Here is a 15586-nt window from a genome sequence, read left to right as displayed (position 1 = left end):
GGCTGCAACTCGTCGGCCAAGCATGTCCCACACGTGCTCTACTGGATTCAAGTCCGGTGAGAATGCTGGCCAGTCCATACGGGTGATATCCTCCGACTGAAGGGCATTAGCTTACGATGTTTGCACGGTGAGGACCGATGTCATCCATAAACACAAATTGTGCGCCCATGGCTCCCCGAAACAAACGTACATGTTGTTCCAGATTGACGTCGCGTTAGATTTGGCTTGTCATGGTTCCAATTTGAACATGCAGATCAGTTCTGGAACCCAGAATAATTCCACCCCAAACGAGCACTCCTGCACCACCGTAATGGTGTCATTCAATGATGTTTTCTTGGTGGTAATGGTACCTGGAGCTCTCCATATGAAAGTTCGGCGAGAATCAGACTGCAAGCTAAACCTGGACTCATCGGAAAACATCACACAAGCCCACTGTTGCGGTGTCCATAATGCATGCTCTCTACTCCAGGCTACCCGCAGGCGAGAGTGAGATGCAGTAAGTGGAACGCATCTGACAATTCTACGAGCATATAGACCAATCTTCCCTAAGCATCTATACACGGTCTGCCTTGAAATTGTCGTACCAGTGGCTGAAGAGACAGGTCTGAGGCTGTGCTCCACCTGTTTCTTTTGGCAGTAACTGCCAAATACCGGTCCTCATTCGGCGTTGTAACTCTGGGGTGACCTGTGCTGTAACGTCTACTCACATTACCATCATCTTGGAATCGTTGCCAAAGCCTGGAGATGACAATCTGGGCAATTCCAAGTTCGTCTGATACTTCCAGTTGGGTACGCCCACATTCCAGACGACCGATAATTCTACTACGTAAAAAATCATCCAAATGCGTCCTTTGTGTCATAAATAATCGGTTATTGCACTGAAATGCTTATAAAGCGCCTGCGAACAATTTTACTTCTTTGCCTGTATTCCTTATATATCACTCTCTTACACTCTTGTCATTGTGACGTACCATCGGTGTCATCTGGTTACTTCCTGAAATTTGCATATGATTCTTGAAGATGTGTGTAGTGATTTTACAGGTGATATATTTATTTTAGAGTTCGATTTCCGCGTGACTCCGAATTATCCTTAATTTGTGGACATGAGTGTATTTTATCACAGGCATTTACTTTAAAAAAATGATTTCAAAACTATACGCATTTTGAGCAATTTTTTTGCCATTTTTCCTGCTATCGGTTGAAAACAAGGATACCATTTTAAGCTTCTATAAAGGTTAAATTCTTCATTTTTATCTGGGTCAGTTATGTAAATTTTTACAAACTCATAACATGCAACAGCATTTAATTAAAAGATTTAAATTTCTTCTCAAGAATTAACCTTCTAATACTTTTTTGAGAGTGTTCTGATTTCACTGCAAGAAATGTTGATTTTTAATGCCAAATATATATATATATATATATAATTAAACAAATAATCATAAAAATAATATTTTTAATTGGAATTGCAACAAATGTTAATTGTTGACAAGTATTAAATAGCAGCTTTCAGCAATGGCCAGTTCTCGACAAGTACACTTCTATCACAATTCTGAATTCTGCTTTACTAAATGATTTAAAGAAAAAAAAATCTAAGCATCTTGAAAATGGAATTTATATTTACCTAACATATAATTTTTTATGATATTTAACATAATTACACACATATCTTATTCAATTACACACATATAATATTACTTCTGATTGGAAATGTGTGCATATTGATAGGCGTGCTCTAGGGAGTTTAATTTTCCCAAAGATGTGACTTTCATATAACTTTATTTATGTAAATTTAAGTTTCAGATGACTAATGTATGTATGTTTTATATGACTTGCTTTTGTAATGACAAAATTTTTGTTTAACAAATTACGTGAAGAAATTGTTTATTTTGAAGAACGAAACATGAAAAATCAATGCCCTCCCTCCTTTGATATCAAACTTCAGACCTCTTAATTGTTAGTTGGAGTGCTTTCAATTACATCACAAAGGCCTGTCATAAGGTAGAAAAAGTACCTTATAAAAGTAACTTCCCCATTAGTAATAAATTGTCATAAATATTGCAAAGGGAAAGAAAAAAATTAAAGTAACACCTGTCTGAGATGTAGATGAAGACACTGAAGGTACTGAAGAAGTGCAATGAGTTGCTTCAGCAGTTACTGCAGGACGAGAATATGAAGATGCTGGTGGAGGTGGAGGTTCTAATATATCACGATATTTAGAAACCATCAACACAGATATGAAGTAAACTACAGCCAATGCTAAAAATTGAGCTTGTTTAGTTTCATCCTGAAAAAAGAAATAATAAAATCATTATCCACAAAAATTGGATTTTCTTTCAAAAAATGGCACAAAAATAAAATACAAATATACACATTTTTCCACCACATTAATTAAATTCTGTAAAGAGGGGGAAAAAACATTACCACATCTCTGTAAATAACTGCTCTCAAACGATTAACATCCATATCTTGAAGGAGTTTTTCAGGATCACGAATAGGACTGCTCTGTCCCCCAAGGTTCTCCACAATATTCTAAAATAAAATAATGTTAAATAAATATGCAGTAAAAAGATTAAACAGATATTTTCAGACATGAATAATAGATAATAATAACATACATAAAAGCATAAATCAGTGTAACATTGAATATATTTTATACATCAATAAATAATATTTATTATTTCATACAAGACAAAACACAGTAGCACTACAGAAAAATGAAATATATTATTGTTATTCAACCACACTATAAAATTATAGCTGCATAAATTGCTACAAATTTAATGAGATTTGGCTAAGAGAATAAAAACTTTGCACACAGTTATATGCAACAACAAAATACTACCCTAGTTTGCAAATACTCAGTATAAAATTGCAGTTCAGAAGTATAACTTTTATGAATTTATATAATGTATTTTATGAATTTATATAATGTATTTTATGAATGTATATTATATGAATGAATATTCTTATATAAATATTTGAAAGAGACAAATAAAATAAGGATTAATAACATTAAAAGTGTTTAAGGCAGATTGATAACTCAGTTTAAATGAATATCACAATAAATTTGTTGCATTTTCTCCCTTGTGTGTGCATGCACAACTATTTTAATATTCCACAATTTTTTTCTTTCCCCCTTTTTTCTCTCTAAATTATACATGAATTATTCAAATTTTTCACATTATGTAGTGGTTTTGGCGAAATACTGATTTCAGTTGTACTCTGCAATTTATTACAGATAACACAAAACATTATAACTTTTAGGAGCTATTCATGAAAAGTTCATGAAATATACAACAATTGACAATAAGCGTCATGAATGTGTAAAGGCTGTCAGTCATGCCATTCAGAGGATTAAGTACATTAATAGCACATTTATGATAAATTTAAGAGAGTAATCTGGTTTATCCTTAAAAAGCACACTAAAAAAACAATAAGAACTTCACTATTCACTGTCTGAATGAACATGCAAAAACGTGAAAAAAAGAAGGCTTCAATTAGTAATACATGCATGCTTGTAGAAACAAAATAATAAGCTACATCAATACAACAAAAAAAGCAGAAGTATTTCATACAAAATCAACCTTGGCAGATGGCTGCACCCCTCCAATCAAAGCTTGAATAGGTGATGGACGAGGAACATCCCTTGACATGTTGTTACTTGGGTGAGGAATTACAGGTGTCTGAGGTAGGCTTCTTTCTCTACATTCCAAACAATTCCGCACGGCAGAAGTACAAACTATTGTAAAACAACAACAATAATAATAGTACACATAAAATTGCACAATATTTACTTTCAAATGTTTCAAAAGGAAAGGCTCACAAAATCTTTTCAAAAGATGCTGTAAAAATGGTAGTGTGAATAAAATAAGCCTAGGAATAGAGCAAGGTTTTTATGGGCTGAATTGAAAGCAAGGTCAAAAGAGGCAGAAAAATACATTCTGAGTACTTCAGATTACTGTCTATCATTTTGAAAAGCTTAACCAATACATTTTTTAAATATATAGAACAGTATTATAGATTTAAGAAATATCATAATCATTAGATTAAAAAAATGCACTTTAATATGCAGTTTTCAGTTTATCACCCGAAACAGTTTTACAGTAATCAATTACAACAGTCCAAGTAATTTAAGAATTAGTGATCCAAAAATTAAAGACGCAGAGCATAAAGTCTTATATTTCAAATTAGCTGCTCAAAATGTTTAAAGGGAGAAGGCTGAAAAGAAAGATCTGGTGTGTTAATGTTTCATCACAATTAATATCACATGAAGATTTATACATTTATTTAATAATGAAAGCTTAATTATTAAAGTTGCAGTTGTGTATTTACTTCACTAAATGACTTCTGCATAAAGGCTGAAATAAATACATACAGGGTGTTTCATATTGAATGGGACAAAATGAAAATGCACATATGAATGCTGTATTTACCTTTTTTTTTTTTTTTTTTTTTTTTTTTTTTTGATAAATTCAAATTTACTATGAAACTATAGTTATCCATGTTTCTATAAATGTTCTATGTGTGCCACTTTGGGGACATGGGAAATATCCATGTGGTATTCCAGTTCCTGGCACACTCGTAATAAAATATCCTTTGTTAATTATTTGAGAATTCAGTTATCCACTGCTCTGGTTGCTGCAAGTCCTGGGGAAATGGAGGCATGAACACTTTGTCTTTACTGAAACTCCACAGAAAAAATCACAAGAGGTTAGATCTGGGAATCTTGGTGGCCAACAAAGCAATCACATATCGTTTGACCCAGCATGGTCAATCCAGTGACGGGGTATACTATTGTTCAGGTACTGGCATATGTTTTTATGCCAATGTGGTGGAGCATGGTCTTGCTGCAGAATAAAGCCGGGAACCATTTCCTCTAACTAAGGAAACAACCACTCTGATTGCATTCCTTGGTAAATGCGTCTGTTCATAATTTTTTTCCACAAAGAAAAAAAGGACCAAAAACACAACTGTTAGAAATGGCACAGAAAATGCTCATTTTTGGAGAATCACTTTCATGTTCCTATTACACCATGTCGATTTTCAGCACCCCCAAAAATCGTAATTTATGGTGATTACCTTTGCCAGAAATTCTTTATAAAATTTCATGTGAAAATTTCTTTCAACAATGATGTTTTTGCATATTGCAAAACACAGTCCTGTTTCTCCTGTATGGATGGTGGCATCTTGACTAACAGTGATTGAAGAAGCAATTTCATAACCAAAAGAATTTTGCTGTTGCCAGATAAAACTTGTACAATTACAGTTTCAGAATTAATTAGTTTTAACTTAAAAAATCAATTACAGAATTTGTACAATGTTATTCTTTCAGTCCCATTCATTATGAAACACCCTTATTTCTCTCAAATGGTAATATTTCTTATTTTTCCACATTTCCAAATCTGCAAGCTAAAAATAATGAGCACCTTTGAGACGTCCCATTTCAGGTGATGAATAAAAAAATTAACTAAATAGACACATGCACACATGGAAAAATGGAATTGGAGAAAAAGAAAAATTTCTCTATTTAAAGCTTGAACAGAAGGAAAGTCATTTTGTCACTTTAAGTAAGATTAATCACTGATATTTTCCAATTTTAAAATTTACTTAGAAAAATGGACAGGTTCCTTGATTCATACATCATTCCAACACAAATGTTAATTTTTTTTTAATTATTGAATGATTTCACTAGGTTTGATCAGAAAAATGTAATATTTTAGTGTAAATTTTAAAATCTCAAGATGTTATGGATTGACAGTGAACTAAAGTTTGAGTTAGATTCTTTCCATAAAATTCTGTGCCTTATGTTTAGAAACTCTGTAGATGAAAAAACAAGACTTAGCTCCTTTGTATTTACAGAAATAATAGCCACAATACTTTCTTATTATCACAACCCTACAATAAATTTCCAGTGCATGTTGCACATCATCACTAAACAGCTGGGAGTCCTAACTGGGATCACATAAGTCCACCTTTTTATAAGAAGAGCTCTGAATAGGCCATGCATTATTGTATATTTCTATCATATTCCCTGCTTAAAAATGTTAAAATTTTTTATGTTCCAAGGAGTGAAAATATGCTTTACCACTCTTCCGGAAAAAAAAAAAAAAAAAAAAAAAAAAAGGCTTTTTTGCACAAAAATGGTACAGTTTTGAGGCAATGCAAAAATTGCCACAAAACTGTATATCAACAAAAGCCTTTGAAACAAAAGGAAAGCATGTGGTCTGAAAATTGATTCGGTGTTTCCAGAATATCAGAACTGGGACCAAAAAAATACTTTTGATCCTAAGCAGTTCTGGAAATATGGCAGCTACAGATAATATGTGAGAAATTAAACACGTTTCCTTTGCCAGTTCTTAAATTTTTGTAGTTTAAATTTTGGCAATAACCTTGCTGACATTTGAATAATGAAGGCTATAAGATACTTCACAGCTACCTCCCTCTAACATTTTGTATATTTACAGAGAGAAATATATGTATATGTGTATGCTGCTTGAGAATACTCGAAATTATGATGTATCGAATCCCATTATAACTGGAAAATACTGTACGGCTATTTTACTCAAAAAATATATTTTTAATATTTCAAGAATTTGACCACATCACATATCACATAAGTAATGTTTTAGTCTAAGTAAGAGACATTTCACATTGCATATAAAAATTTTATTCAGCTTTTAGCTTCTTTCTTTTTAAAATTTTTATTTATACGTTACCTAATCTAAGACACTGCCTCAGTATTCCTCCACTGGACATATTCTTTTCAGCTTCCAATTCACTGAAACTTAATGATGATGCAAAGACTAGAACATCTGTCATATTAACAAGCCGCTGAAGAAAAGCTACAGCAACTTCAATTGACATGCCTTGGGTGGGTTCAATAACATCAAGTTCATGCTATATACATAAATACATAAAATATAAATAAAAGCATGACAAAAATGTCAAGTTTGCAATATGATTTAAATATTCAAAACTGAAATTTTCACATTTCATACAAAAATAGGCTATGGAGATTTTATATGGAAAATTTAACAAATTACTCTATATAATTGCATTAAAAAAAAAAAAAAAAAAAAAAAAAAAAAAAAAAAAAAGGCAAACTATTAATAAATTTCCAATAAGCAAACTAAAAGTTACAATGCTTCTTCAAAGTGTTTTTTTTTTGGGGGGGGATATAAGTTCTGGAATGCAACAAAAAGACATGGCACAAAGTCACCCTCCTTTGTCTAACCAAGCGTACAACCAATTTTGATGCTACATAATCATTTCTTATAAAAGGGAATGAAGAAAATCTGTGTTCATACAGCATCATATATAAAGACACAATCCATTTAAATGGCAATCTTAATCTAATAGAAGTGTTAAATATATTTCCAGAAATTCAACTGGTTTACAAATACAAATTTCAGTTAAATATATATATCCTTTTTCTTTAATTGCGTACCATATATTTACATTATTACTCCATTTTTGTTATTTTTCTTATGCAACTCTCCCTAAAATTTTAACTAAAATCTTGAACATAAGATCTTTTGCAAAGCTATTTATATAAATCATTGGCCACAAAAGTTTTGATAAATTTTCTCTATCTGATCCTATGACTTTGTTTTCATATGACAAAATTATTTTCTTAATTATAATTAATGGTAGAAAGTCTAAAAAACAATACTTATTTTCAAGTTAATAAGCAAGACTTTAATTTTTTCACATCAATGCAGCTAGTACACTGAATATAAACTGGCAAGCCAAAATATTATGACCATTCCCACATTTTTCAATGAACTCGTCTGAATGACATGGAGGGCACACGATTAGGTGGGAATAGTATTTAACTGCCGCTGGAGAAGGTAAACAGAAATTCTGGCACCTACTTCTGTGAGTGGTGGGAAAGGTTGCTGATGTAAGTGAATTTGATAGAGTGCAGATTATAATGGCCTGAAGACTTGAAGCAAATATTTCTGAAATTGCATGACTGGTAGGTTGTTCTCGATCTGCCGTTATTAGTATTTATGCAATGTGGATAAATGTTAGTGAAACCAGTAGGATGTCTAGGCATCATCAAAGAAAAAGAAGGCGGAGATTGTCCCACTTGGTACAGCAAAATCGGTGCCAGGCATAGACTTAACTGACAGCCAAAACAATGCAGGTCCAAGTGGAAGTGTTTTGGAACAAAAGACTGCATAGCAGATGTCCTACTCATGTGCCTCTGTTGACCAAGTTGCATTATGAATTACACTTACAGTGAGCACGTGAACTTGAAGACTGGATCATGGGTAAGTGGAAGACAGTTGTTGGTTGGATGAATCATGATTTCTCATTCATCACGTCGATGGTCATGTCAGGGTGCACAGCCTTACAGGTGCACAGTTGCTCGCTCCCTGTACAGCAAGTCATGCAAATGCTGGTGCTGATGGTGTGTTATGCTTTGAAAACGTTCTAATGGGTGGCTCTGTGACCCTTAGTTGTGGTAGAACAGATCATGAAAGCTGCAAACTATCTGAACATAATTGTGAATCATTTGCACCCTTACATGGCATCAGTCTTCTGAAATGGAATCTTCCAGCAGGACAATGTCCCTTGCCACAAGGCTTGAATTGTGCTGGAGTGGTTCGAGGAGCATAATGATAAGTTCCAATTAATGTTCTGCCCATCTAACTCATAAGACCTTAATCTGATAGAGAACGTTTTGAATGTCTTGGAGCAGCAGCTCAGAACTCAAACACCACCATATCGGAATATCTTGACTTTGTGTGACCGCTGCTCAAACATTTGGCACAACCTACCTCCAGTTATCTACCAAGAACTTGCAGCATCCATGCCAAGGCGAGTTGCTGCTGTTTTACAGGCCAAGGGCCTCACAATGCATTACTGAGTTGTTTTGGTTCTGGAGTATACACAAAATAAAGTACAAGTCTATCCAGATAGCTTGGGAAATGCTGAATGCTGGATAGGTTAAAATTCTGGATAGTCAAATATAGAAAAAAATGCTAAGCAGGAAAGCCTTGGAAGGGAAAGAGAAATGTCCAGTCTAAAATTATAAAAACAGTCAGCTTACCTGTTATCTAGTGAAAGCTTGACATATTTGGTTGGAGTGCAATGCTACTAACAATATGTTTTTTTTTTTTTTTTTTTTTTTTTTTACAGAATAGCGAGAAGACGGAAAGAATTAGATTTGGAAGAAATTCAGCTAACATAACAAATTGCACTTTTTCTTAACTAATTTGATTTAGCTTATTATTTTTGCAGGTTATTATTACTACAACTATCTTATCCAAGTTTGAATTTTTCATTAGGTTGAAAACATAATTTTGGAGCAGTAGTAGGATCTGCAAAAGGAAGAAGGAAGAGCATAATTTGCTACATTAACTGAATTTCACTTTCCAGGAATTTATTTATTTTTTCCTTATTTGCCAGCGCTCCAAGCAAAAGGAAACCAGTATAAGCAACATCTCACTCGAAATAAATAACTCTTGGGTCTTATTTGGGTTAGGCAGTAAAATGTTAATTTCCTTCTGCCAAAAATCACTCAAGGACCAAAAGTTGGCTCTGGTCACCATCAGTCAATGTATGGTTATTACTCAGACTGTGATTCCATGGCCAAAAGGTGTTTGAAGGTGGCATGCAGGAATCTCAGTTAGTCTCAGAGAAAAACTGCTTTAAAGGCACACCTTTTCCTTAAATATTAGATTTTCCATTACTACATTATTCTAACAGAGGCATTTTCTCACTCTGTTTCTTTTTCCCTGGTGCTCACAGGGTTCAGACATTAGATCATTCCAGATACTGAAGACCAGATTTCAGATTTTGAATTCCACCAATGAAAAACATAACAACAGTCACCAGGAATTCAAACTGAGAACATCTCATCTGAAACATTATGCATTACCAATCAGGGTACTGATGCTAGCAGCATATGAAATTTAAAGAACATGTGAATACTACTTAAAAATTTAGGCTGGATTTTCTTGCTCGTTTTCCAATGCTAAACATTACACACTTTCAAATTTATTTACTTTTAAATCCTCTAAAGTTACATGAAGTTTAAGGGAAATATGTGAACCCAAGGTCACAAACTTCCCTTATCAGATGTCCAATTAACAGATTATTTATAGCTACTGCATATTTGTAATAAATAACAATATATTACCATCATATTACCCAATGAAAATAGAATGAACTTTCAGCACTGCAGTCAAATAAGAGTAGATATTCTCTCTATAGTTTTTCAAATCTTGAAAATACGATCACTCCTCATATCAACTTTCCATCCAGATACGACTCTTTACAGTTAATATATTTTAATTCCCTAATATTTTAACGTTAGATACTAAGATTAAAAAGCTGTTGTAATGATTATATTTTATAAAAATAATGACAAGTCAATAACTGTTTCAAACAGAAATAAGTATAACTATTAATTTCCATTAACCTGGGCTGTACAGCATTAGAAAGAAAAGAGATTGCAGATTGGCAATATCAAAATTGTATATTCATCTGAGAAATCTGCAGCAATGATAAAATATAATAAGTGAAATCAGCCATTCTACATAATATCAGTGTCATTTGAGTAGTCTGTAGACAATGCTCAACAAATTTTCATACATATCTGCTCTTCAAACATATAAAACTAAGATTTAATGATGTGTTGCATGAAACCACTTAGTAACACAATCAGTTTCTGTCAACACTTCTTACAGTAAGTAAATGAATACCAAAGAGTACTTAGGTTTATTTTGATTTACCTGGTATTTTTAAACAAATAAAATTTTTCGTCTATCACAATCCATGCATACTTCATAAAAAAACCTCTTTCAGTTCATAAGGAGTGGCAAACAGTAAGTTTGTTTACTAATAGGCAACTTCACAATTCTTGAATTTATTCATCAAAGTAAAAAGAAAAAAAAAATTCAACAATGAAAATACTATGACCTTTAAATTTATTTTCGTTCAAATTTCCTAATCAAAATCATATGCCTAGCCAGGTCATTCTATCTTTTCTAGTGTGACAAGTTATATTGGAAGCATTTGAAATTCTAAGCATTAAACAAGTGAAATGTTAACTTCAACTAAAAAACTGATGAAATTCCCAGAGAAAATACCGAAGACAGTAATAACAATTGTAAGAAACATACTTACTTAAACTGATGCCCTTGATAAAAACTACACTTACAATAACCCCCCCCCCAAAAAAAAAGAACCTAAAGTTTTTTTTAATACAGTCAAAAGTCTTTAATCTGGACATCCATAATCTGGAATGATCTATAATCCAGACCTCAAAGCTACAAAATTTCTGTGCATGCGTAAACGCATGCGTTTACGCATGTGCATTTAATGTATAGCAGACAGTATAAGCCAAGCTAAAATTATCTAATTATCTATTTCAGTTAATGTTGCAGATTGCAGTGTTCTTTAATCTTCGAATTGGATCCGGCTTATTATTTTTTGCAGACTGTTAGAGCAATTTTATAAAAGTAAGCTTGAACTTTTGATTATGTCAAAAAGAATTTCCGATTCTGGAGCTCCCAAAGGATCTACAAAGCGAAAGAATGTTTCAATGTCCATCAAACAAAAAGTGGAATTACTGCTAAAAATGGATAAAGGCATATCCTTTGCTTCTCTAACCATTCCGAAATCTGTTTATCAATTTCACACTGCTCTGTGGAGGGGAACGTAATGGCGCGCAATGAACTGGAAGTTGATCTGTCAGCACTATCCTTATCTTCATGGCAGATGATTTTATTTCATTCGGCTCCTAATTCCTTACTAAATGTAGTATTTCATCTCAATGTACTCTGATATGATTTAAATCAAATTCCTCGTCATTATAAATATCATGAATACACACCAAATAGTTTTCTGGTTGCAATTTTCTACTTTCGACTAATGTATGCTTTACTCATGCGCGCGTTGAAAGAAATGTTTAGTAAAGTAAACAAATAAATATTAAGCCCCCCCTTTTTTTTTTCTTTTTGGGGTAAAATTTGATACCCTTTAGATAATAATTGCTCTTTATTTCATAAATTACAGTTTCATATTTTTAATTTTATAATTTCTGCATGCCATCTTACCAGATTTAAATTGACGATCTATAATCCCGAAAAACCGATAATCCGGAATCACCGAAGTCCCGACGAGTCCGGATTAAAGACTTTTGACTATATAAAAATATATAACTTGCAAATTCCATCAACTAGAATCCGAATTGTTTATCAATGTTTTTTATTCTTTCTTTGGTTATGAGTTGAATTCTATGCTTCCTCTTCAATTGGTTTTTTCAAGAAAAAACTACAATGGAAGCCAACCCAATAGGGGAAAAAAAAAAAGAAAACATGAGAAAATGACTCGCTGTTTGGATTCAGGTTGATAACGTGAACAGATTGTTCATGAAAGCTCTAATTTTTACCGAACTCTTAACATAGTTATAATGTGTTTATCAATTTATTTATTTTGATATTTAAACTACTACTTTATTACTTGCATACTTAAAGTATGTATGCAAGTTAATACTCAAGACAACTTAAAGATGTTATTTTCAAACAATAGAAATTTTATTTAAGTATGAATTGATTAATTAAATATATTTATGTGTATTCTGTGGTCATAATTGTTGAAAAATTAATATAAAAAGCATTTATGATTAAATATTTTAAAATCATCAAATTCAATAATAAAACCTGTTACTAAACAATAAAAATACTTCACTTTGATATTTGAGAATGACACTATAATTTTCTCATGCATTTTTGTAATTTTCCCTCCATCTTTCATAAAACGTAACTACAATACATTATATGTTTCAGCCATCTCATTTTCAAGAAATTATCTATCATTATTGCTAATAAATATTTTCAATTAAAAACAACTAAATTTGTAAATCATTTTTCATTGTTTGTATGATAATTACCTACTAAATATCTTGGTAAGAGAAAAAAAATGTATCATTAAGCCTTTAAATTTTAAATGACAATTTTAAAATATATATATATTAAAAGTCTTACATTTGGTGATGTAGCAGATGCTAATAATGGCAAAAGTCCTCCACAAGCAATAATTATATTATCTGCAACTTGAGATATCAAATGAACTGTATTAATAACAAATATAGCATTTTCACCACTGTTGACAAAGTCTATCACAGTCTTAGTTGTGTGGCTGAAAGAATAATACATTACTTCATAAGGATTATATTACAGCTATATTTAAATAAGAGCGAAAATATCAGAAAATATTAAAAAATTTTAAATCAGTATTAAATATCACATAGCATGTTTGATAAAATATGAAAGTCAAAATGTGTGCATGCAATGAAATTGAAACATTGCTATGAATAAAGCTGAATACTGTGAAGTTGAAATGCTTCATTTGACAGTATCATCATTTAAATTTATTTTTGCTGGTGCGAATGGTGCAAATGTTTTGCACTACTTAACTCATCACAAAAAGTTCTAAACAAGACCAAAAGTATCTTGAAAACACTGAAAAAAAGGTGCAAACAACATGAATCTACCATGTATTTGTTTCATAAGAATAAATTGAGTTTAATTAAAAAAATTAAATTTAACTACATATTTAATTAATTTAGTTAAGTTTTGATATACCAATTAAATCAAGTTCATTAAATTTTAATATTTTCTTTCATCAAATTTAAGTTTTATTTAACTTCCTAAAGGAATTTTTGAGAAATTTCTGGGAATTTTTAGAGGTTTTTTAAGGACTTCATTTCAAAAAAATGTTGGGAAATTTTACTTTAAAATTTAATATTAAAACATTTCAGTTTTGCAATTTTCACATAAAATATCTTCCATTTAATTTTTTTAACAATTTTCACAATTTTTCAACAGAACACACATTTCAAATTACAAACAGTTTACATTTTTTTCACATACCACTTCACTTTAATTTCCTTCAAGCAAACATACATCTCTTGATTGGCTCAGTTACTTAACTCCCTAAATAATTGATATTACTACCTTTAGGATTTTTAATTTAATTTAATTTAATTAATATTAATATTTACAAAAATTTTTTTTACTATAACAAAGATAGCAGCTTGACACTCAACTTTACCTACAATAAGCGCCATTTATATAATTTGAAGAACACACTTACTTCTCTTTCACAACACTTTTGCAGACCCCAACACTCATATAGTAGGTAAGTTAGAATCAAAAGAGTGGCATGTATCAAACCAGAGGCATGTCATGAAATTAGAGAATGTTCTTTAATGCTGTTTTAGGTTTTCCCATTTATTTAACATTAAACTAAAGACATGACAAGGGGAGGGAAATTAAACAAAATCCCTTAATATGACACAAAAAATGCACGTTACGGCATTACTGAAAAATCATTTACAATATTACTAAGGAAAAGTTTTGAAAGAAATCAAAGAGAAACAATCATGGTCCCCCCATTCCTCCGTTTTATTCAATGCTCTCCAAACACATTTAAAAGTTACTGCTTATTTAAATTCAAAATATAATTAGCAGACTGATTTTATTTTCACAGGTTTATACCTTCTAATTCTAAAGGTGGTGGTGTTGGTGTATTTAATTACGGCAAAGCACACTAGGGCTATTTGCCTAAGGGGAGGGATGCCTTCGTGGAGGACTTTCTAAGGGAAACTGGCTCGTATACACGTTACACATGGGGAAAACCACGAAAACGCCCATGCAGCCAGCCCGTTCACGGGATTCGAACCTCGGACCGAACTACCAGTGTTCAGCGACTTTACCGCTCGGCCGTTGGTGGGCATCTAATTCTAAAGACATTATGGCTTTACAATTAGGAACTGCTAAGATAGTAAGGCAATATTATTCTCTTATAAGATAATGGTATTCTGAAATTAAAAAGATCATATTATTTTATGCAGACCTAAGAGATCTGAATCTGTACACAGCAAAAAAAAAAAAAAAAAAAAAAAAAAAAAAAAAGAATGAAATGTTGCCAAACACCATATTAATTTCATACAATTCACACTGAGCAGAAAATATATTTGAACAAATTCAGTTGATACTAATAATATTCACAATTATTACTACTATTTATAATTATTACTGCGCCTAATTTGCCTAAAATTAAATTTAACACAATTACTTCCCTTTTAAAAAACTAGAGCTTTAACATTAAATCTAATTTAACAATAACAAAGTTAAACAAATATTACTGAACATTTAATTTCAAAAGTAAAGATGTATTTAAAATTCTTCCAAATAAAAAAAAAATTTCAATAACAAAGTTCAACAAATATTACTGAGTATTTAATTTCAAAAGTAAAGAATTTCTTCTTTAAATATGAATTTAGAATTCTATTAAATTTAAAAAAAAATTCAATAGACCAAATACCCAAATTAAATTTGATAATGTTCATTATTTTTAACATTTTCGTATCTTTACTTAGTAAAACGAAATAACGACTGCAGTCAGAAAATATCTCAGGTAGCTTCAGAATATAAAATATTAATTTACTAATGTTAAACATAAAATATTAATTAATTAATATTTAATACAATTACTTCCTTTTTAAAAAACTAGAACTATAACATTAAATGCAATTTAACAATAACAAAGGTAGATCATACTGAGC

General features: G+C 31.5%; 1 protein-coding gene across 2 annotated transcripts in view; it reads right to left on the bottom strand.

Moving 5' to 3' along the window:
- Positions 1 to 15586, bottom strand: part of rg (A kinase anchor protein rugose) — a 258360-nt gene that overhangs the window by 228678 nt on the left and 14096 nt on the right. The window contains exons 7-11 of one of the 2 annotated variants that reach the window (XM_085824292.1): positions 13002 to 13155; positions 6717 to 6897; positions 3576 to 3739; positions 2422 to 2529; positions 2089 to 2284 (exon numbers count right to left, since the gene is read on the bottom strand). In XM_085824292.1, the coding sequence (XP_085680418.1) occupies positions 2089 to 2284; positions 2422 to 2529; positions 3576 to 3739; positions 6717 to 6897; positions 13002 to 13155 (803 nt within the window). The remainder of the gene's footprint in view (positions 1 to 2088; positions 2285 to 2421; positions 2530 to 3575; positions 3740 to 6716; positions 6898 to 13001; positions 13156 to 15586) is intronic. The other variant, XM_085824293.1, reaches the window with a different exon arrangement.

This window comes from Stegodyphus dumicola, chromosome 9 (assembly GCF_044657685.1).
Source record: "Stegodyphus dumicola isolate Sdum_Otavi_A_Nest chromosome 9, ASM4465768v1".
Classification (NCBI taxonomy): Eukaryota; Metazoa; Arthropoda; class Arachnida; order Araneae; family Eresidae; genus Stegodyphus; species Stegodyphus dumicola.
The sequence above is the reverse complement of the archived record's forward strand: the minus strand, read 5'-3'. Positions and strand labels throughout refer to the sequence as shown.